The following is a 22402-nucleotide window of genomic DNA, read 5'->3' as shown; positions in this document are numbered from 1 at the left end:
ACAGAAGTATAGGAAAGTGTAATAGAAGAGCACAAATGGGTGAATAGAGAAATTGAAAAGACAAGGCACAAATTAACCTGAAGCAAGCAGATATTGTCAGTTGTATCAAAACTGAGTTTTATGTAAAATAAAACAAACTAGAAGTCATTAGAGAAAAAAGAAAAGGTTTTATATTAGGGAGAAACCAGTTGGCACATGATGCAAGAAAATTACATGTTATTTAATGTCCTTTTCACCCCTGTCAAGCTCTGTAAGGTGTCAAACCTCTAGCAACATCCATGGAAAAGTGAGGAGTCGCACCTGAGTGGAGAGGGGAAGTTTATAAAGCAGTTAACAGTTCCAGGGGATTTAGAACTGCATACGTTTTATTTGGGAAGTCTAAAGAAGCTACATCAGATGTGTTAGTGGTATTCATTGGAAAGATGCTTAAGGTTCCAGAATACTGCCAAAGGGCAAGCATATAATACAGCTTTAAAAATGGGGATGGAGAAGGCGGAGCCAGTAATCATTCTGTCCCTGTAAACAATGCTGCAACAGGAAAAAAACATCCATGCAACAAGGAGGTGAGTGATAGTGACTGTGAACTTGTTTACAATAAGCACTTTTTAAAAGTTCTAATTTACTCCCAGAACATAAATGAGTAGTGAAGTAGAGAAGAAGCAGCTGATACCATATTCAGATTTTCATACAGAATTTAATTGGTTTTTAATTGAGATTTTCAGGTCGTCAGTTCTGGGTGAAATTGCTGTAAAGTAAACACAAAACTAATGAGAAAACCCATACTGAAAAACAAAATTGTGAAGAATGTTTGTCAATAATTTGGTTAAATAATAGGAGGGATGAATAGTCTTAATTTCTAGTGGTTTTTATCTGGATGATATTTGTCGTCTGACTGTATGATAAATAGGGAGTATGCTTGCTAAATATGCAAAAAACACAAAGTTGAGAGTGGTAGTACGTGGGAGGAAAGGATCAGAATTCCAAATAATATAGAGAAATGGAAGAAATTACCTGAAAAGCTTAGGATACAAGTGAGAACATAGGTGTAAGGTTTTAACATCTGCAGTCAATTGTTGCTTCTGAAGTACAGATTGGGTTGCTACAAGCTTAGGTCATTTTGTGGGAGAAGATTTCAGTATTATAATGGAGCCACAAACTGAATTAATCTTTTTGTGCTAATGATGGCTAAGACAAGAATCAGTGGGCCTAAGTTACAATGACAAAGATTCAAGTTAAGCATCAGAATGAATGATGAAGAAGGATACACTGAAAGGGATCATCTTATCTGTTAAAGTTTGCACAGGAAAAGTTTGCAACTGTCTGTTGAGAAAAACAAAGACAAAACTGATTGTGGGTTTTTTAGAAGGAAAATGGAGTTTCTTAACAGTCCTATTTTTAGTCTTGCAAGGCTTTTCACGTTAGAAGGAGCCTTGAGGGAGATCCTAGTCAAGCTTCCTGCTAAATGCAAGGTCACTACTGATTTCAGATCAGGCCACTCTGAGCATTGTCCAGTTGGATCTTTAGATTTTTCAAGGGAAAACATCAGGTCTCTGCTCTGATGCTTGACTGCCTTGATGGGATTATTTTTTCCTCATTGGAGAGCTGTGGTATCCTGTGTTGTAGTTTATGATCACAGTATTTTGTCCTCCTGCTGTGCAGCTTTATAAAGAGCCTGACTGTGTCTTCTTGGTGATAACTTTATAGTTATTGGGAGACTGCTATCAGGTCACTTTCCAACCTTCTCTAGGCTAAAAATGCTGCATTCCCTCACTATCTTCTCATACAGCACGTGATCCAACTGTGAGCGCTTTGGTGGTCCTTTGCTGAATGCAGTGCAGTGTGTCAGCTATAGTTTATGGAATGCTGAGTAAAAAGGAATAAAATGTTACTCTCAATCCACTGGCTATATTCCTGTTAATAGAAACAGTAAATTGTTAAACCTTCCTGCTGCCAGAGTGCTCTCCTGAGTTATGTTTGGCTTGCCATTTAGCAGCCCCTTGCCAGTTAATTCCCTGTCTATACCACAGGAGGTTTAGTCTGTCCCAGGTGCAGGACTTGGTGTATTTGTCCTTGTTGTATTTCTTAAGGTTCCTTTTAACCAATTTCTCTGGATTGCTTAGATCCCTCTGCATGGAGGCCGCCTCCTTGAATACTTTGACTGCTGACCCCAATATAGGACCATCTACAAATATATTAGACTGCATGGTTCTCAGGATAGACCTCTGAAGAGTACATGCTATCAACCACTGGCTTTTGAGCCTGACAACTGTTTGTGAGGTTTTTTACCAATACTGTTAGGCTACACATCCAGATGTAACCTGGGTACAAGGATGCTGTGGTGGAAGACTGTGGTGAAGGCCTTGCAGCACTCAAGATAGACAGCAGCTACAAGTCTTCCCTCATCTACAAATCTGGTTATTTTATTCTACAGGGCTATCTTGATCAAGCCAGATTTTGCACTTGATAAATCCATGTTGGCTATTTTCAATCTCATTGATGTACCCAAAAACAGCTTCCAAGGGACCATATGCACTTTGGGTTCTTTGCCTAGCCAGAGGTAAGGCTATGGAAAATTAGTCAGTGGTTATCTCTATTGTAATAACATGGTCCTGAAGCATAAAAGCAGAGAGTTAGTGAAATCTACTCTTCTGATTGTGAAAACTTTAAAACATGACTTTTGGCCACTTGCTGTTACAGATCTGCCTAAATGTGAGCTCGAAGCAGTTATGTTTGGCAAGGAAACTGTAGTTCTTCTGACCTCCTCTCTCCTATTTCCGTTACTTGAGTTTATCTCTCAATTTCTTAGTCACATTTAGAGATTAATTTCAGTCAAAAGAAGCCAGGAACACCTTGAGCAGCTTAAATTAAAGTGATATTTTCTATGCTAGCTGATTCTGAGTTGTTGCAGGTGACAAAATGATTAAATAGGCAACTCAGCCACCTAAACTTAGAGGGTTTTAGCATTCAGAAGCCAGTGCCTTAGTTTAACAAACAATGGAGCTGAAGGTCATTATTTCTTCTGCTGGCAGTGTGAAAGAGGACATTTTTATAACTGTGAATTTAAACAGATGTCAAAATATGCCATTTAACTTAATATCTTCTTGGTTTCGTCTCATTATAAAGATTATTTCTCCATTTGTGATAAAAGGTCTTATTTTTGTTCTGTATGAAAGACAGTGGCATAACTTGGAAAAATTGTTGCTGAACACATTTTCTGGTCTGTCTTTTACTTTCACCTCTTTTGAAGCTATAAGTTTAACAAGAGATCAGGCTGGTCCTGCTACAGAGTGTAGCTGCAGTGCGTGTTTGGTCAGAATAAGATGTTGGGTACTTAGTAAGGGGATGGAGATGGGGCAAATGAAGAGAATATTTATTAACATGTGATAGTGTTAATATTCCAGTTTGAAATGCTAATATTAGGATGAATGTGTGTAGAACAAACATGGCAGAATCATTAATGATATGGTTTTTAAAGCTCTCTGAAACCTTTTTCAATTCAGATTAGTATTTAAATCTCTCTTTGGAGATTAAACTGTTCCAGTGAGACTTGCAGTCCATTTTCTGATTATGACATCGTCTAGCATAAAGGGCTTTAAATACAGGATCATCACCCGAGTTCTGTTTCAGAGATACAGCTTTTTATACTGATGCTTCTTTACAGGTGTTGGCCAACTGAAGTTTATCAGGATTTCATTTTCTCATCAGAGCAAAGTGTTTAGAAAGAGTCTAAAATCCATCCTTTCTAGATGTCTATGTTTTTAAACAAATGCACCTTTTCATATACAACATATTGGTAGATGAGGATTAGTGGTGAGGTGTCCCCTGTTCAGCAAGAGAACACATAGGTTGAAAGTCCATCACCTGATAACTGCATTAAAGAAAAAGCTTTTACACTGTTGGAAATTCTGTCTAGCTTGTGATAACCATTTATATACTAAAGCTCAGGTAAATACCCCCTGAAATTCAAGTAGTTTGGCTAAGAAATGGCTTAACTGAGAAAATGCCTTTAGGCGAGTTAGTGGTCTTGTGAGTGATAATATTCTGTAAAAAAAGTCCATGAAAAGTTGGTCATCATCTTGAAGAGTCTTGTTTTAAAATTTCTTTTCTAATGCTACCCAGATGCAGTGTAAATATTTCTTACTTTCAAAAAGATTTAAATTTTACTGTTTTATATCTTCACAGCATTTGTCAAGTAGACACAGTGTCCAGCAGAGCACATCCCAGGTAAACATCAGCTGCATATGAATTTGTGTTGTCTCTGTTTGGTAATGTATGTAATGGTGTGATGGAAATGATTGGGTAAGTTCCTAGCTGTGGAACACTTCCTCGAAAGATCCCCAAGCAACTAACTTAAAGGCCTTCTACTTAGACCTCTGTTACTGATGTTCTTGAAAAATCAATTTCTGTAGCGATACTGGAAGTCTCAATGTGCCCATGTCAGTCTTATTTCCACCTCCTAACATGTGGTGGCTTAGCAGGCTTCTGTTTCACATAGCCTTTCTGTAGTAATGTAATCCTCTCCTGGTGGTGGAATCTGGGTCTGATCTTTCTAGGAGAACTGTGCTTCCACGGGTACCTGTCTTTAAAGGATGAGGATTTACCTGGATTTGCTGTAAAATCCAAAACAAAAATCATTTAAGCTCTAGTTTGTGAGCTAGTACAAATCTAGGTTGAAAGACTGACAATTTTTAAGATGTCCTTTGTTAGCATGTAGCTGTCTGTGCATTCAGAGGAGACTGCCTTAGTGAGCTTAGGATATTCATGCAACCCGGTTATTAAGATCAGGACAGAATGGATATAAAGGGCTATATAAAAATTAAACAATTATTTTCTTTCTAATTATAGGAGGGTTTTTATGTCTACCTCAGTTTTCACTGTTGTAAATAGATCTTGGGATACTGAGTCAAAATGTAAACCTTTCTGCTATTTGATCTTATTGGTTCATCATGTCATCAATCGTCATTAAGATTTCTCTTTGTTACACCTGTGGGGCATATTAGCCTGTAAAGCCCAGTCCTAAATGACCTCCATAAATGAATTACAGCTGGTGAGAAGAAGTAATGTAATGAATGTTATTCTTAAAAGTGCTTTGAAGTCCATCTGCTTTAAATGAAATCATCGAGAACTACTCTAGCACTATCTTAAAGGTCATTTTCGGTACCAGAATCAAGATAATATTTGAGAAATAGAATTGACTTGGTTTGCTTCATGAAAATAGATTTCAAATGCATAAACCACACACCTCTCATTTACTTGGCTGTCGTGGTTTCTCAAGCTATTCAAAATTCAAGTGGAAAAAAGACTCCTTCATCTGGCTTGTGTCTCTATGGTAGAATATATTTGAGATTGAGCTTTTAGTCGATGGAGAAAGGAGAGCAGAATCTCAATTAAAATTATCAAGGTGGTCACGTGTCTTCTGTTTGTGAAGAACTACAAATCCTTTTCCTTGCTTTGAATCAGGTGGACACAATTCGTCAGCGTCATGGGGAAGCGTGCCGTATGCCAGTGCCTCACCACTTCTTCCTCAGTCTGAAGAGCTTCACCTACAATACCATTGGAGAAGACACAGATGTCTTTTTTTCTTTGTATGATGTTCGAGAAGGCAAGCAGATCAGGTAGGGCTGCAGCAAATAACTAAAAAGCTTCCTAGAAAAATAAAAGAAGTTATGAGCAAAGCAAGTATGTTGGAGAAAAGTAGGAGCTGTTCTTGTGCCACAACTGGAAGGAGAAAGCTTCCAGTCAAAAGCTGACAGTCCTGCAATGCATGCATGAGAATATCAGTACTACTAATCATTGTGTGTGGAATTTAGTACTTACATATAGGTGAAACATTAAAGGCACAGAACAGCTGAATTTTGTTTAGGTTTCTGTTTTGGCGGCCACACGTTACTGAACGTCTGAGTGTTCGGTAGCTGCCTTCTTGAGGCACTTGTTTAAGAAGTGCTAATAATGGCAGGGCCACGTTGTATGGCTGTTTTGAAGGAGGACTGCTGTGTGTTTGGGTGCTGAATTGTGGCTCTTGAACTCTCATCTGCTCCTTGCCTTACGGGCCTGTTACAATAAGGCTTGCTTTCATTACCCTGCTGCTATCAATATAAACTGAAATACGCATATCGTCCACTTGTCTAGGCTGGAACAACTGCACTGCTCAGTATATTGATGTAGTTGGTACTGATATTAGCAAATATGTAATATACTGTATTTTCCTTTATAAGCATGTGTTTTTGAAAACATCAGAACTTGTGGAAGAGTGTTGCAGCCTATGCATTGTGTCTTGGAAATTAAGTAAGTGTAGCTTGGTCTGATTTGTGGAGATTTGTTGAGTTTTAGTTGAGGCTTGCCCTGACAGTTGGCACAAACCATGTTTGCCACTATGGTCAAAACTGTCCTAGTTTTTAACAAATTAGATTTAGATTCAAATTTAGGTTTGTTCCAAGGGGAGGAAAGAGCACCAAAATGTTCTTTTCTCTCTTTGGAAGAACATTATGTTGTGTGTAATGTTCATCCAAGAAGGCTCTAAGTAGAGTGGTCACAGTTTTGTAGCTCTTCAGAATACCACAAAAAAGTGGTTATATTGGAAAGCTCTAATGACTTGATTGTGTCTTCTAAATATGTGCCTGTTAGGCAGCTTAAGGAGCATTTTGCAGGATATGTCAAGAATGCCTAATCTGATGTTGCACCATTTGATTTCACCCCCACTAAGTGAGAAATTCTTGTTTTGATGTAGTTGAGAGGACATGTTTATAATTCCTTACTGAATTACCAGAAAATAGCTGTTAAGGGGAAAAGGTGCAAACGGCAAATCAAAACAAAATTACTCACAGTTAATTAGTTCATAGCACAAAGCAGTAAAATACCAAATTATTTAGATGAGGAAAGCTGCAGGAAAGAGGAAGGGTTAAGCTGCTCCCATGACTATGGAAGGCCTCAGAAATTGCATCAGAGGAGATGAGTTGTCTGGGGCTGCAGTTTGCATTGTATGTAAACAATCAGTGGAAAAGACTTAAGAATGGGGGTTTCCAGTGACAAAAAAAGAGAACATAATTGTTATCATAAGAAAAAGTACAAGACTGGTTCGGACAGATTTAAGTATATGTAATAGTGCTTTCATATGCAAAAGTTGTTATTAGCTCTTCATATCATGCATGAGTGATCTGCTGCAGTGAAAACTGCCCAACTTTTACATTTTCTTATATCTCAAAGTGGGGAGAAGAAGAAATGTATAATGAGGCTGAGCTCTGTTTTGAAAAATAAACTTGAAACCAGAAAGCAAACACACTGTTACAAGTTTAGAATGATGATTTTTATATCTACTTTCAAAGATTAAGTTTCTTTCCTCTTCTGTATGCCTCAGGAAATAGTACATTAAGGTTAAAAAAACCCAAGCAAAGCTTCTTCGGGCTGCATTCTAAATGAAAAGGACAAATTGACTTTTCTGAAATGGTTTCAAGGTTGATAAATTACTTACCTGAACAGTTCATGCTGGAGGTTGACTGGCTTTCAGTGTTAGCGCTTTGGACATATAGTAGATTGCAAACCTCGTCGTACCTGTTGGTTGCAATAGCTATTTCCCAGTCAGGTTAAGTGAAGAATCAGTGAAAGTTCCACTGTTTTTCAAGAGCTGAAGTAATAGCATGTGCCAATTATGGGTTAGCAATCAGAAGCCTGGAGCAGCAGCTGAAATACAGGGTGAGATGCATTTGCAGGTTCTGAATACAAATACAGTACTGAGCCGTGTTTAATGGTTTGTGCTGTCTAAAAATGAGAAGCAGACAAAAGATGACAGTAGGTGGATATGGAAAGCAAGAATAACAATGCTACTATCAGACCTTGAGGTAAAAAAGGAAAAAAAATACTTAATTTCTACTCAGAAAATTGATCTAGTTTTGATTACAGCCAACGGGGAAGTACAGCCCCATTCTGAGAAGAGCCTTGGGATGAATGGTCATGAAATGATATGTTCATAATAACTGGGAAAAGGAAAGAAATAAAAGTTAATGTAAAAATGGTGAACTTCAATAAGGCAGGTGTCAATAAACATCAAACATAGCCAGGTAAACTGTTACGAAGGACAGAAATTTGAGAGTTGTCAGTTCCTTAACAATACTGCTGAGGAGCACAAAAGCAAATTGTTTCCATTTGAAGGAAAGATGAAGTACATGGCAACAGCAAAAGTCTGTATCACATATTTAGTGAAATGAAATCTGGAAGGAAATACAAAAGAAAAAAATAAGGAGAAACTAATGAAATTGCACCAACAGAGTTTGGAAGAGACAGAAACTTCTAGAAAAAATGTAATTAGCGAAGGACACAAAGGACAAAAAAAGGCTACTTCTGTAATGCTTCACCAGCAAAACGTTGTTTTTACAAAATCAGGAAGTAACTGACCAGATTAAAGGGGACATTAAACTATCAGCAGATATTACCAAGATAGCTGAAGTATTTAATAGCTGTTTTTCCTCAGTCTTCTGAAGAAGGTCAACTGCAATCAGATGACAAATGCAGAAGGTTCTGAAATAAACTATTAGCACTTAGAAGCTAACAAGACAATAAGTAAAAGTCAACATAAATTTGTCAAGCACAAGTCACATCTGAGCCAACTAATTTTTTTGTGTTAGATGTGAATGTGCCTCATGCCTCTCAACAGAAGAGGAACATTAAACTTGATGTGGTAAAGCGGGGAGACACAGACTAGATAAAACTGGTGTAAAAGGACTGGAAAAACTGTTTCAGAGTGTTTTCTGTGCTGGAAGGATGCAATGAGTAGGATGAATGAATAAAATGAAATGAAATGCAATGAATAAGTATGACAAAGGATAAGTAGTATGATTTTTCTTTAGGCAGTTGATGTTTGAACGTGGAAAGTTGAGGGGTTTTTGCCAGTGTGTTAAACCAGAATAGACATTGCTGTTCTATCAGTTGTCCTATTTTACCTCACTAGCATTTAAAAGTTTCTTGTTGTCTAGCTGTATTTTTGTTGTTATTTCTTTATTTTTAATTAAAATGTGATTGAATTTGATAAACTGGGCTCTAGTCAGTAATGATGCAGGGAAATAGTGTGATGCATATTTCTGCTTGTAACGCCTCCATCTCCCTAATTACTGTGTCTGTACCGTGCCTGTTAAAATGAAGACCTCCTAATGACTGAAGGTTTTGAAAGATGTGATAAGTATCCATGGTAGTGTTGATTGTTATGACAGAGGAAGTCCATGTGTACGTTTCTCATATGGAATGTACTCCAGACTTTTTTGTGGTGAGAGCAGTTCTTCTCTGTGGTGTCTGTAGAAGGTGTATGTTTGCTGATGAAGTGTTGTGAGAAGATCTTACTTTCAGCTGGTGCGTTCAGTCAGAATGCACCACTACCTGGGGGTTTTATTTTGGTTTTGTTTGGTTCTTACTGTATAGTGTCTCTCCTTGCTGTCATATTATCTTGCTGTTGCGTTCTATGGGATACAAGGGTTGTGTACACATTATGACATGCAGATAGTCAAGGAGAGGCATCACATTAGTTACCTGGGAGAAATAAGAGATTGCCTTGGGCGTACAGAGGCAGAATTGGAAAAGCCAAAGCTCAGCTGGAGTTGAGTATAGAGAGGGAAAGAAAGATACACATTCACACTCAGCTTCTGTAGGTACAGCAAATGAGAGACAAGGGAAAATACATCCCAAATGCTCAGCAGGGCAGCATATGACATGAGGAAAAGGTAAGTAACAACAGTGGCTGCTTTAAGTAATAAATATTTTCAGCTTAATCAATTGTAGTTGTAGGAACAGGTGGCTTGTACATATTTTAAATGTAAATTCACAGTGGAGATTGGCAGCTAAGTACATTAACAGTGACATGGTAATGAAACAAAAGCTTTTCGTATCATTCACATTGAGTTTTGTAACAGGTGCACAAAGAAAGACGTTGAAAGCACATTCTTTGTTTTGCATTGTGCAGCACTCAGAAGTTTAGTTGCTCATAATTTGCTGCTCTCGTGCCATCTGCCTTGTACTCAGCTTTGAACTTCCAAGCTCACATACTGTCAGTGACCACCAAACCATGCTATTTTCCTTCCTGATTATATGACTCTTATTATTATTAACATTTATTATTCCATTCTAATTAAAAAAGCTCTGTAACTATTTTTTCTGTGTCTTCATAATACTGTCTTTATTTTGGTTTTGGAAGCAAAGAAACATCCGCTTTTTAGAATGCTCCATTGTTTTTCTTCAATTCATATGTAACAGGATTACCCAGAAGTGATTCACATAGAACAAATTAAAGAAGTATGTATGGTTAGGTAGATGTTACCCAGTTTGTGAACTGCTTTCTCTTCTGCTCTTTGCTGCTGTAGTGCTTTTTTCTGTACGATGCTCCCAACACACCTTGTTAAGACATTGATAAAACTATATTCTGAGAAATATTAAATATACAGTATGTCTAAAAAGCCTCCATTAAAGATAGACATACAACCTAAAGCTAGAAAAGTTTAAAAGTTAATGGGAATGTAGTCTGGAAATGTTACTCAAGGAACCATGAAGGACAGGAAGTACAATAATAACACTCTTCGCCACATTATCTTGTAATGCCCCAGGAAACATGTGAGAAAGCTTACTTAAGCTAAAAGTTAGCCAAGGAAAAGAAATATGGCATGCAACAGAAAAAAAGAAGATACTTTTTATTCTGTGTTTTTCCCTTGGAGAGATAGCTGAGGAGAGGAAAGAAGAGGCAGCAGCTATCCTAACCAAAGATGTTCCTATCAGAAATAAGAGCCTAACTTACCCAAAGAAAGATGGAAGCCAACTGAGATGCTGACAGAGCATGGGGAATACTTAATATGTTATTGTAACTTCTCTCAATATTGCAAATGTTTTAGACATCTGATGTTATCCACAGGTTCTAACTAATTTTAAATGATTGTTAGTGATAAAAACCCACACTTAACCAAAGGTGTGGCAGATGCTTAAAACTTTGAGTTACTGGAGCATTTTTAAGGGCTGTCAGATTCCTCAGCACTTTGTTAGTACGGTGCACACAGAGAAGAGTGTTCATCCAGAGAAGCTGTGCTGCACACAGAGGAACTGGGAAGAAAAGAAATGTCTTCCATTGGCAGAGGAAGGTTTTGTGGCATATGCAGTATGGTAATGGGGAGTATATCTACACTCAAAAGGCCACTAGGGAATTAGCATTAGATGCAGCCTTCCATTTTATCACATTAAAATTTAGGTTTGTCAATTTTTATTGCACATCTTTTTCCTCTTACAAGTCTTTAAGATATTCTGAATCCCAAAATAATCAAGAAGTGTTCAAAGCCTCCATTGTTATCTGACTGTACTTTCTTCTGAAGTTTTAAGAGTTTGGATTCAGCTGTCTGTCTGAACTGGAAGCCCATCACTCACCAACAAAATCAACGTGTGACACTGTTATATAAGAAGGATTAAATAACATTACAAAAGGCACCAATTTTCACTGATCCATTTAATTATTTTCTGTGTACTAACTATTTCTTGGATATTTTTTTTAGTGATAGAGAGAAGACAAAATAAGATGGATGCTGAAATGCAATTGGAACAGTTCTTATCAAATGAAAGTTGTTTGTTTTACTGCTTGAGGTTTTTTAAAAATGATGTAATTGATGTATGGGACCTGTCCAAATTACAGAAAGATAAGAAAAGGGATGAAAGGATATAAATCTGGAAAGAAAAAGGTGGTTGTTTGGCCTTGTTAAGGACCAATCTGTTCTTCATTTGAGGGTACACATAGATGAGTCATGTAGATCTTGTGTCCCGTGTGTTTCAATATGGTTTTGTTTGACAGTTTTGTAGTGTCTAGGCAGCTCTGAGGAATTTGTGAATGCTGGCACTTACAGGTAGGGGAACAAGGCAAGGAGAGAAATAAACATGCCTGCAAATGCAGAACCACATATTCCTTCTGCTTAAGTTCTTCCCAGGTGGAGTCCTAAGACTCTTAAGGTATAGGGAATTTCTGGGAAGAATGAAATGAGAGGAAGGAGGAAGGAATGCTTCGTAGTTACTGACCATGACCAGTCCTCACATATGCAATTTCCTACACTTTTTCTGGAGGGCTCTAATTTCCATAATGCCTCTCTGAGCACACCAATACAAAGCACAATATTGTACTCACTCAGTTTTCTCATTTGTTTCCATTTGTGGGGGTTTTTAAAAATCTGTTTCTCCAGGCCATAATCAAATAGTTACTTAAGCTTTTCACCTTTCAACAATTTTTTTGCTTCTCTCAAACCATTCCTTTCATTCCCCTGTGCAGACATCCATCCTTCAATAACGTAGTGTTAAGTTGAATTATTTCTTTTCTTCGGATCTTTATTCTTTCCCTTTTGTTGTCAGTATAAGAGAAACATCCAGACGGAGTTAGAATTTCGTGCTGTGATTATCATTTAAAGTAATTTGATTTGGAAGATAAAATGCTCAATTTTTTAAGGGGAAGGAGAAAGAAAAGAGAGTAATGGAATTAAAATCATTCGTGAGAGCCAATTTGTGGGAGTGTGAAGCACTGCAATGAGAGAGGAAAGGCACAGTAACAGTGTAGTAATAATTTGAGTGATTATTAACTTGGACTGATTAGCATTTCACACCTTTGGTTTTTTACTTTACACTAAATTATTCCCTTGGGCTTTATTATCTAAATAACATGCTGTGTAACTGTAACTTTGCACAACGAGCACATACCATGTTGTTATGGTGTTTTTTTCTAACTACTTAAGTGATAAATGTAGACATGACAGGAGATAGTGTGCTCAGACTTTCAGATATGGGGGCAGGGTATGATTATCAAGAGATGTTTGCTGTAATCTGAGATGCCTGTCCAAAACTGTGTATTGAAATACTGTGTACTACCAGAGTATGCTTCATTCATTTCTACTGTAGATCAAGGTTGTGGTATGCATCATAAGCATAAATCATTTGCAATCTAATATAAAAAGAGAGAGCAAATACTCATACAAAAACCAAATCAAAAGTTACAGAATAATAAAAGGAATAACAAAATACATGTTTTCATAAGCCAAATGTCTGCCTCAGACCTTCCCTCTCCCTTCTTAAATCAAACCAACCCAGAGATATATATTAACATTAGTGGTGTTTGTTACATAGTAGATAGGATTGAATAATTATAATCTTGTCTGCTTTTAAAACTAATCTATTAGGAGGCTTTCTACTATTTCACCAGATGGTTTCCTAGCAGCATTGTGATTGAAGCTGATCTTGACTAGACATTGCAATTAGGAAAAGATATGTTGGCAGAATATTTTCTCCCCAAAGGTTCTACCTTAGAATTCGAAATTTCACACTGTTGCCATTTGCCTAGCACAATAGGATACAGGGTGGAGAAGCATGTCTCTGTTCTGCAGCAAGACTCCATCCTTCAATGGTTCATTTATAACTGGTTGTAGCTTTTCCAATGTAAATTAACTGCATGGTTCCCATCATCATTTAGTCATGTTTTCTTGACTTTTAAACTGTCAATAAGAATGTGTGTCAGCTGCTCAAAAACATTAGCAAGAACACTGTAACTAAAATTACATTGTGTTTACACTTGTCTTCTTGAATAATTTTCTATAACACTTCATAATGTAGATGATTCTCATCGTGTGGGACTTTCATTTTAAACACTAAGCAAACTCCTGAAAAGGTGATGGCCAATTTCCCACAAGTTCTATGTGAGTAGGGGTTTGAGTCCTCTCAAAGCTCTAAGGTGCAGGATCAGCATGCCTAATGGGAGAACACCTGTACAGAGCAACTCCACAGGCTCCAAACCAGACTTGTAGAAACTGTGCATTCTAGCAATCAGATGCTGCTTGAGTGTAGACAGAGGCTTAGCAACTAAGAATGGCAAGGAGGTTGGCAAGATACAGAGAGGTGAAGAATTAACAGGCATTAATAAAGTCAGAGTAAAGGAAGGCAGGATCAGTGGGTAGATGAAGGCAGCTGAAGTTCAATAGCTGAAAAAGAAATGAAGTTGGGTAATATGGAAACATCCACATTAAAAACTGTGGCAAAACAATCTGACTGCATTCTCTCCCAGAGTAGGGAACTGACCTTAAGATCCCCTTTTCAACATTGCTTTTCTCTTTAGTTAATAGCTCTGGGAGTACTGTGACAATGTGTGTGTATCTATCCCCTGCTAATTGCTTTGAAATATTGTTATGTTCTGCTATTGCCAGTTGCTATGTTAGGAAGCAGAAAATTATATCTTGCTTTTATTGTGCATAAGTGCTAAACTTTGCATTTGTTACGTTTTTAATAGCAACATTCTCAAAGTTATTTTAAAATAGCAAAGTTGTCTCATTCACTGCCAGCATAATGGTTTATCTACTGGGAAAAAAGAACTTTGTATCATTCAGATTTATTTCTTTAATATTTGGAGAATTTTCCTAGGGATTAGGCCTACCAACTAATGAGCGTTTTCTTCTGCTTAGTCACAATAAAAAAGTCTTCCTTTCTAATTTGTACCTCTTTTCTAACAACCTGATCTGTTGGGATAATTAATCCTCCATCAATTCCTCCTGTAGTTTATTGTGTTCTTAGTGTTTCAAGGAAAGTATTTTTCTGACTTCTGTTCAACAGATAATCCATTGCAATAGTAACAAGGAAAATATCAGTTATTGTTCACACTCACGATGAACTCCTCCAAAAAACATCATCCACTAAATCAACGTTAAGGAATATTGCTGTCCGCAGCAAGGGCCCTTGTCTGGTCCCTCCTGGTGACATGGAAAATATGTGAGTCTCTGAACTCTGCTGCACACATACTGCAGGGTACAAAGTCTTTCTGATATAATACTATATATAACTTTTAGAAACTACAAGTCTGACTATCACTGGAGACAGAAGTAACCTACAGAGTATTTTATAAGGGGAGTTTTGTGTGGATGTATAGATTTTGAAGACGGGCAAAGGAGGAATAACACCTTTTCATTTTCCCTACCAACTGCTTCATCTGACTTTCATTCATTACATCTATCTCCTAAATCTACATTTGCTTGGTTTTCCTATTTATCCCCTTCATGTTACTATTATATGTTTTAAATGAACTATTACTGTCTGGATTTGTATATGAACATTTCTGTAGAGAGGTAACTGGTGTTACTAGAGATGTTAATTCTTTCCTGTAAAACTAGCAATGTGAAGCTATTATAAAACAGAAGCTTTTCAAAAATCAGTCTTATAGCTCTCACACCACCACCATCATTTCTCCATTTTTTTTATCAGGTTGGGGATCAGATATGACATATCAATATGCAGGGATAGAGATATTCCTTATGGGGATGTTTCGATTTTTCAGTTATTGACAGAAAGAAATCAATTAGTTGCAGGTCTTTGAAGTTATTCTTCCCTGTTCCTGCTCAGGAAGAACAAAAATGTGTCATGAACACATACAACTAGAAGAGATTTTGCTCTCTTGACTGATGGGGTGCAAATACATGGTGTTGTTTAGGTGAACTACATGGCTCAGAGAAAGCGATTACAAGTCATTTACTGTCTGTAGGAAGGGCCACTGTAATGAATACTACTTTTCATACTTGAGCTCTTTCTGTTGAAAAATTCACTGTCAAAGCCCAGTTCTGTGTCTCTGACTGAAATTGTCATGTGCAAAGCCAATGAGCAGGGATATCTGATTTGTAGAGCAAGCATTAAATGAGACAACTGCTCCATTAGACTTCAGAAGCATTAGCTTTTCCCAGGGTAGAGATGGGGATAAAAGACTTATTCTGTAAAATACATGTCATCCAAAGTTAGAAGTCTTCTGTAGAGTTATGGTCAATGCATTTCACATGGACCAACTGGCAGGGCCAGTCTGCCTTTTTTTTCTTTACTTAAAAATCATGATTGCTGGCAGGGACTGAGGAGTAAAGTCTCTGCTTTTGGAAACAAAGTTTTTCTAGCTAACGGAGAGGATTCCTTTCAGGAACACAACTATGTGCCTTTCATGGTGTAAATAACAGAAAAATACTGATGACAGTGTCAAATGTTCAAGTGTGGCAGAGTCTTGAGACCCCAAGGAGAATGTAATAGGTGCTTAGCTACATTTCTCCTGCAAGCTTTAATAATGTTTTTAACATTGTGGTTGTTTCTCCTTGAATGTGGTAGAGAGAAATGACAGGTAGTTATTTTCACTATTTTCTGTTTCTATGGAAACCCAGTGTTTGCAGTAACAGCCTTACTGTAAGCCCTGTAATCCTCCTCTGGGGCTTCTAGCCAATGTGGTAACTTAATAATTCATGAGCATTAAGCCTGAATTTGCTGGGAAGCAAACAGCGTTGCTTGGAGCTGTTTTCTCAAAGCCGGATTCATTTCCCTCACAGATTTGGTGTTCTTTTCTCTAAGATGTCTTTATAAAATACTCTCCATAAACCAAAGCAGTGTACTTTTCTTCAGTTGTTTTTGAAACTGGGGTTATTGCAGATCTGCTGGATAAGGCAGCTCATGAAAGAACTTCCCCCCATGCCTCCCTCCCTGCCTTATAAAAGGAAAAAAACCAGAAGAGAAAGTGGAAAAAAACCTGAAGGCACGGTCTGAGCATTTGCCTGAAAAGGAAGATTTTATGTAGTCCATGAATCATTGTTCAGACAATATTCAAACTGAAAGTTCAGCAGAGGTGATCTTTCTGTCTCAGGGGTTTGGGAGTGACCTCCATTCATGATGGGTTGCTCAAATACTTCTGTGCCATGGGATCTAGTAAATGCTGTTGCTTTATGTTACAAATGGGAATTCAGTTCTTCACAGATACACGGACGCTTTGACTTACTTTCACACTTAAACTGAGAACTGAAGACTCATTTTGTGGAGCACTGTGAGATTTTGTTATTAAGTCAGACTTATATAAACTGTAAGGACTTAGATTTTTTTTTTTCCAAGTTAATGAGCAAAAATTAATGACTCTGACATGGAAATGTGATTAACAGAAAATAAACTTGAAAAGCTTCTTACTGAGGATACTGTTAAATGGACAAATTGCTTAATCATTTCAAGCATTCTGCCTTTTTAAAGTACAAAGGCAGTATGTAGATGCATTCTGAAATATTTTCACAAAAAGGAAACTATTAAAAGTACTTGTGATCTTTCTGCAAAGTTGTATTTAAATGGGACTTCAGCTCTTGGGAGAAGCCCAAATTATTTGCTATTTGATCATAACTTACATGAGTGTCGTGAACAGTTGTACTTCAGTAGAAACCCTTCTCTTATTTTTTTAAATCATCTTTCAAGAGGTAAATCACATTTATGACAGTGGGAAATGACTGAAATGTCAATATACACATGTGTTTTCTTCATGAATACGAGACCATCTGGTTGAAATAGAAGTTTAGAAGTCCTTGTTTCCTCTTAGAAAGCTTCCACAGGGCATTCTCAGAAGCATCAGGACGTGATGCTGTCCTGTAGTGCCCGTTTGGATTGCTGAGCACAGTTGTGATTTCATAGTTGACAGACTATGAGGATAATTTTGACTAATTTGGCAAATGGCATGAAAAGAAAATGTTGTGCTTTCCCTGAGATTATGTGAAGCTATACAAGCAAATATGAGAAGCCTCGTGTTGCTATTGTTAATTGCATTGCAGGATGCAGCACAGATGGAAAGCCAGGGCAATACAGTCAGGGTTTTCTCTCTGCTACCACATAGGCAACCAGAGAGCAATAATTGTTTTTCTGAAAAATGAGCTAGTGCTGCTGCATCAGGGCTTTAAAACTTCTGATGTCCTGGTTCAGTACATTTTTCTCTCTGATACAGAGAACAGTTTCCCAGGTTAATTCATGTAAATATTAGCTTGTACAAACTGTCAGGCTTGGAGACTCGTTCAGTTAGGTCCCTCTCTTCCCTTCCCACCCCATCAAACCACAAGAATTTCTTTCAGGATGGTTCTCTGATAACTTAGGAGTGTTTTGAAAGAAAGACCTTTTTTGTTGGCAAGGATTCTGTTGTTGTAGAGAGTGACTATCTCATCCTGAGGTCCATCCTGACGACCTGAGCTTGCAATGCATAGAGTTTATTCTGGAGATTTGTCTAAGACAAAAAAAACCTGATGCTTTTACCACAATGTTTTAAAAGGCTTATGATATTCATGTGTCAATTCAAATTTTATTGTAGGATTAGTAGGATTAGTATTAGCATTCATTAAAAGAAGAGTCTAGAAGAGGTGGGGTTGTAGGGTTTTTTTGGTGAAAAATCAAATAATATCATGCTTATCACCATTTTTTAAATGAGAAGACTCATTAAGATGCAAAGAGGGGAGCTGTGTTGACTAGGCAGGTCATTGTATGAAGCTTTTTCCTCCTAGCTTCTGCGACAGCATTTTCAGATTTTTGTGCCTGAATTTTTGTGTGCAGGTAGGGATGTAGCATGATACTAGAACAGTGAGAAAGCAACCTAGAGAGACATTGAAGGTGATCAAGGACTGAAATATAAGTTATTATATGACTTTCTCTGCTACCATGCGACCCTTTTCACCATGCACTGGTAGATGTGTCATGGGACCAATATATATTTTTAAAATAACCTTTATTCTTAGACTTCTTTGTTCTTCAGAATGCTAGATTCTGAAAACCCAGTTAAATAACAGCTCTTGAGAAAGCACTGAGTTGCTTGTAGAAACATTGGGGTTTTTAAGTCTTCCTACAGTTGTTGCCTGGAATATAAAGCCCTGAAGAAAGTGAAAATGAGGCAACAAGTTCATACTATTTGCCTTTTCGTTGCATATTGATATGGAGAGGGGGAAGTAGGCATTTGTTTCTAGGAGAAATAGCTGCTGAACCACTATTTAAGACAAGGGAAGGTACAAGATGTGATTTCTGTTGAGATTTGTGCCCTAATGTGTAATCTCTGCTTCAGAAAACCAATCTCTTGTACAGTGCTGAAGAGGTTTTTTTATCACCAGTTTCCAATCCAAACAGAAAACTGATTGGCGGTCACTCTACAGAGTACCATTGCTGTGGCACTCTGTATCTATTAGTGCTGTACCTACATTCATAAATTGATGTACAGTCAGGATTTTTTTTGCCTTGCAACCCCACACTAATTAAATCCACCAATGAGTTAATACAAAGGAACTCCTCAGTCTATTCCAAGCTCTTTGCCAGACTTTTTGTTGTTCTCTTTGCCTGTTATGCAAAAAAAAAAAAGCCCCTCAAACAAGCAACCTCAACAACAAAAACTCCCCACAGGCATAATGCCACTTCTGCTCACCCAACAGTAAATTTTGTCCCTGTTTGCCCCTTCCTTCATGCTGAAAATGTAGTGTCCCAAACCATTGATTGCTTCCTTCCTTTTTTCAGAAACAGAGGCCTGTTCAGTAGGGTCCTGCTTTTCAGACAGCTAAAGGAAGCCAAGAAGTGAGACACTGCACTTCTTTCATTTTTCTTCCTTTCAAGTAGAAAAAACAAGAAGCTATTTGACTTTGCTTATCAGAGCAATGTATCTTATGTTTGAGCAGCTTTAGCAATTACTTCATGCGAGTGATTGTAAAACCTCACTTACTGCTGCACAAGCACAAGAGGTGGTTTTGCTATGATATGAGTTAGCACAGGGGGAGATCTTGCAGTTAGAGTGATTGAAGATTGCTTATAGCATGTAGCAGCAAGAGGAATAAATAAGCTTTTGTTTAAGATACTGCTACTGGTGTGGCATGTCTTAGGTCTGAACCCAACAAGGTAAAATGTTAGTTCTTTTTGGTGCATTTCTTAACTCCAGCTACAGGCAAGAGAGAACTGGTTTGGGTGTATTTCCTGAGGAGCTGAAAATGATAGATTTTTTTTGACAGCAGTTTGATCAAGCAGTCAGATTGCATGAAATAGTACTTCCCCATGCTTAATTCCACTGCTCATTTGGCAATTATAACTACTGGGGTTTTAATTTTCCTTATGATGTATTGGACATAGTAATAAATTTGCAGTTGTAAAATGGAGAGCATCTAACTAATTCATAATATGGATAAACTGTAGAAAGGTTTAAGTTCCATTCCAGGATATACTAACATTACCAGTACTAGTGAGTCCTTAGGGGAATATTTAAACTAGTTTCTGTAAACTGCTAAAACTTAAGCAGTAACACCAAAGGCTAGAGAAATTTAGGAGGTGAGAAACATACTATAAATTTAGGAGAGTGGCCTCCAGGGAAAGGTGGAAGAACTTGAAGTGACTTAAGCTTTTAAGATTGCCTATTGGCACAGCTGTCTTTTCATTCTCCTTGTCCTGTCAGTGGATCTGTCCCACAACAGAATGTCTCTTCACATTCTACCCTTCTCAAATGCTGCAGTTGGCCTCAAACTCCTCTTAATTATTTAGTCACACGAGCTCAATAATACTCAAGGGAGGATTGGAAATTAAAGGAAGGAATTTAAAGGTTGTTACTGAGATAAGGGAACTATTGATGAGTAAGCAGGTGAAAAAGATGTTGACCTGCTTCATTTCTTGAAAAGTTCTGTAATGTGGAGACAGGAACCAGATCTTCTCTGTGGCTGTAACAAGAAAAAGGGTCAATTGCAAATGTTAAAAGATTTCCACTTGTTAATGGAGTAAAACCTTGCAAGAGGCTATCGAATGAGCCTCCAGAGTATCTCTCTTTGGATGCTTTGAAAGCAGACTGTGCAATTCAACTTTTGGCAATGAATCAAGTATAAATAGACAGCTGAAAGATTGGACAGTCTCTTCTTCTCTGCCATTGTCAGAGGGACAACCTGCATGGGATTCTGTGGTACACAGTATTGTATTCAACTTAAGGTATGAAGATGAAGTGCTCATTAGTGCTGAAGTCATTTTTTTCAAGAACCCCATATTCAGAAATATAAAACTTACTGGAGACATGAAACATCATGTTTAACATTATTACTGAGATCAGTAGAGGTAAAAAAGCAGTTACACCATTATTTCTTGAAGACTTTTAATTTAATAACTTTTAATTCTTAGATTCTTAAATTGTGTTATATGATGCATATTGATGTGTGTGTGTGGTACAGATATTATAAACTGATATAAAGTTCAGTCTGTAACAGTAAGTTTTGTAAATAGCTAGTCAGATTTTTTTAAGCATGGCAGCCTGAATATCTTCCTGGGTTCAGTATATTAAACTCAGGACTAAAAGTTCTGATTATTTGGACTATGAAACTCTAAGATATCGTACCTCTTTGTGAGCCTCACTTGTGTAAGTTGCTGGCACATATCAGCAGAGTACTACATAAGTATGCTTTCTGTTTTTTCCCCTAGTTATCCCCTAGTGGCTGTTGTTCAGGACAGGATAGTAGGATAAGACAGATCTTTCATATAGAGGGCTGTTGTTACAATCTGTCTGGTTTTGCCTTCAACTCAGTTTATTCCAGACCAGCATCTTCTGTTTCATTGGTGTTGGATAGTATTAGGCAGTTCTTTCATTTCTGTCACAAAATTTGCAAATACTCTTAGCCAGCAGTACAGTTTCAAAGTTCCCTTTACCTTTTCTCTAAGTAATCTTCATCTTTCAGAGGAGCTTTGTGTTCTGCTAGTGTTTTGTTTTCCTTTCAAAACACCAGTCATCTTCTGAGTTAAGAGAAGCAGCCTTGATGTGACCACAGCAATGAAAGTGGAGATATTCCAGGTGCTTATTATATAGGGTCTAATAACTTCCAGGGATTTGCAATCAAATATGAGTGAGACAGCTTTTATTCATACTTGGATTTTGGATGGACACTTTTACCAGGGAACACATTTTCCCCTGCAGATGTGATTTATATTGCTTATAATCTTCAACTGGCAGGCTGCTTGTTGTCTTGTTTCTTCCTGCTCCTGGGCTGCAAGTATTAGCTCTGTGTTCATCTGTTGCACCCCTGTTTGGTGGCCAGACTACTTTCCCAGCAGCAGAAGTGAAAGAATAGTTTGCCAGAGATCTTGTTTGTGTAGCATTGATCCATTTTGTGTTCTTACCCTTAAAAATGGTTGATGTGCATAAGGCATAATGATTAATTTTTTCAGTGTGCTAGTAGAGGGTGTTTGCAAAGTTGCACTTAACAAATAAACTACAATAACTTAGTTATCATTTTAAGATTGGTTTAAAAAGAACTGATGTTTATTTTATGAAGGTAACTTTTGTAGCTCTGTAGGTCATGATAGGTTTTCTGTTTGTTAATGAAATTTTACTTTATGGAGGAAGATGTGTTTTACACCTTATACTTCTACCAGAAAGGAAATATTTGTTACCTCCTAATCTTTCTAAATGAAACATTTTACAATTAAAGTGATTCCAGGATTAAAATGAAATAGATTTGATAAAATGAGATTGATAAAAAGCAGTGTTTTTTAAAGCATTGTAAACAGGGGTTTTTATTGTTGCATCTTGGAAAGACTAGGGCTGTGAGTTGATACCTCTTTAAATTGCTACATATTTTTAATGACATATAGCGTGATTCACGTCTGGAAA

At 37.4% G+C, this 22402-nt stretch overlaps 1 protein-coding gene across 6 annotated transcripts in view; it reads left to right on the top strand.

Moving 5' to 3' along the window:
- Window positions 1-22402, top strand: part of DOCK3 (dedicator of cytokinesis 3) — a 199864-nt gene that overhangs the window by 75818 nt on the left and 101644 nt on the right. For all 6 annotated transcript variants that reach the window (XR_009819784.1, XM_062008169.1, XM_062008167.1 and 3 more), the window contains exons 8-9: window positions 4183-4224; window positions 5461-5615. Coding sequence is in view for 5 of the 6 variants with exons in the window: in XM_062008169.1 (XP_061864153.1) it covers window positions 4183-4224; window positions 5461-5615 (197 nt within the window). In the remaining variant the exon portion in view is untranslated. The remainder of the gene's footprint in view (window positions 1-4182; window positions 4225-5460; window positions 5616-22402) is intronic.

This window comes from Colius striatus, chromosome 15 (genome assembly GCF_028858725.1).
Source record: "Colius striatus isolate bColStr4 chromosome 15, bColStr4.1.hap1, whole genome shotgun sequence".
Classification (NCBI taxonomy): Eukaryota; Metazoa; Chordata; class Aves; order Coliiformes; family Coliidae; genus Colius; species Colius striatus.
The sequence above is the reverse complement of the archived record's forward strand: the minus strand, read 5'-3'. Positions and strand labels throughout refer to the sequence as shown.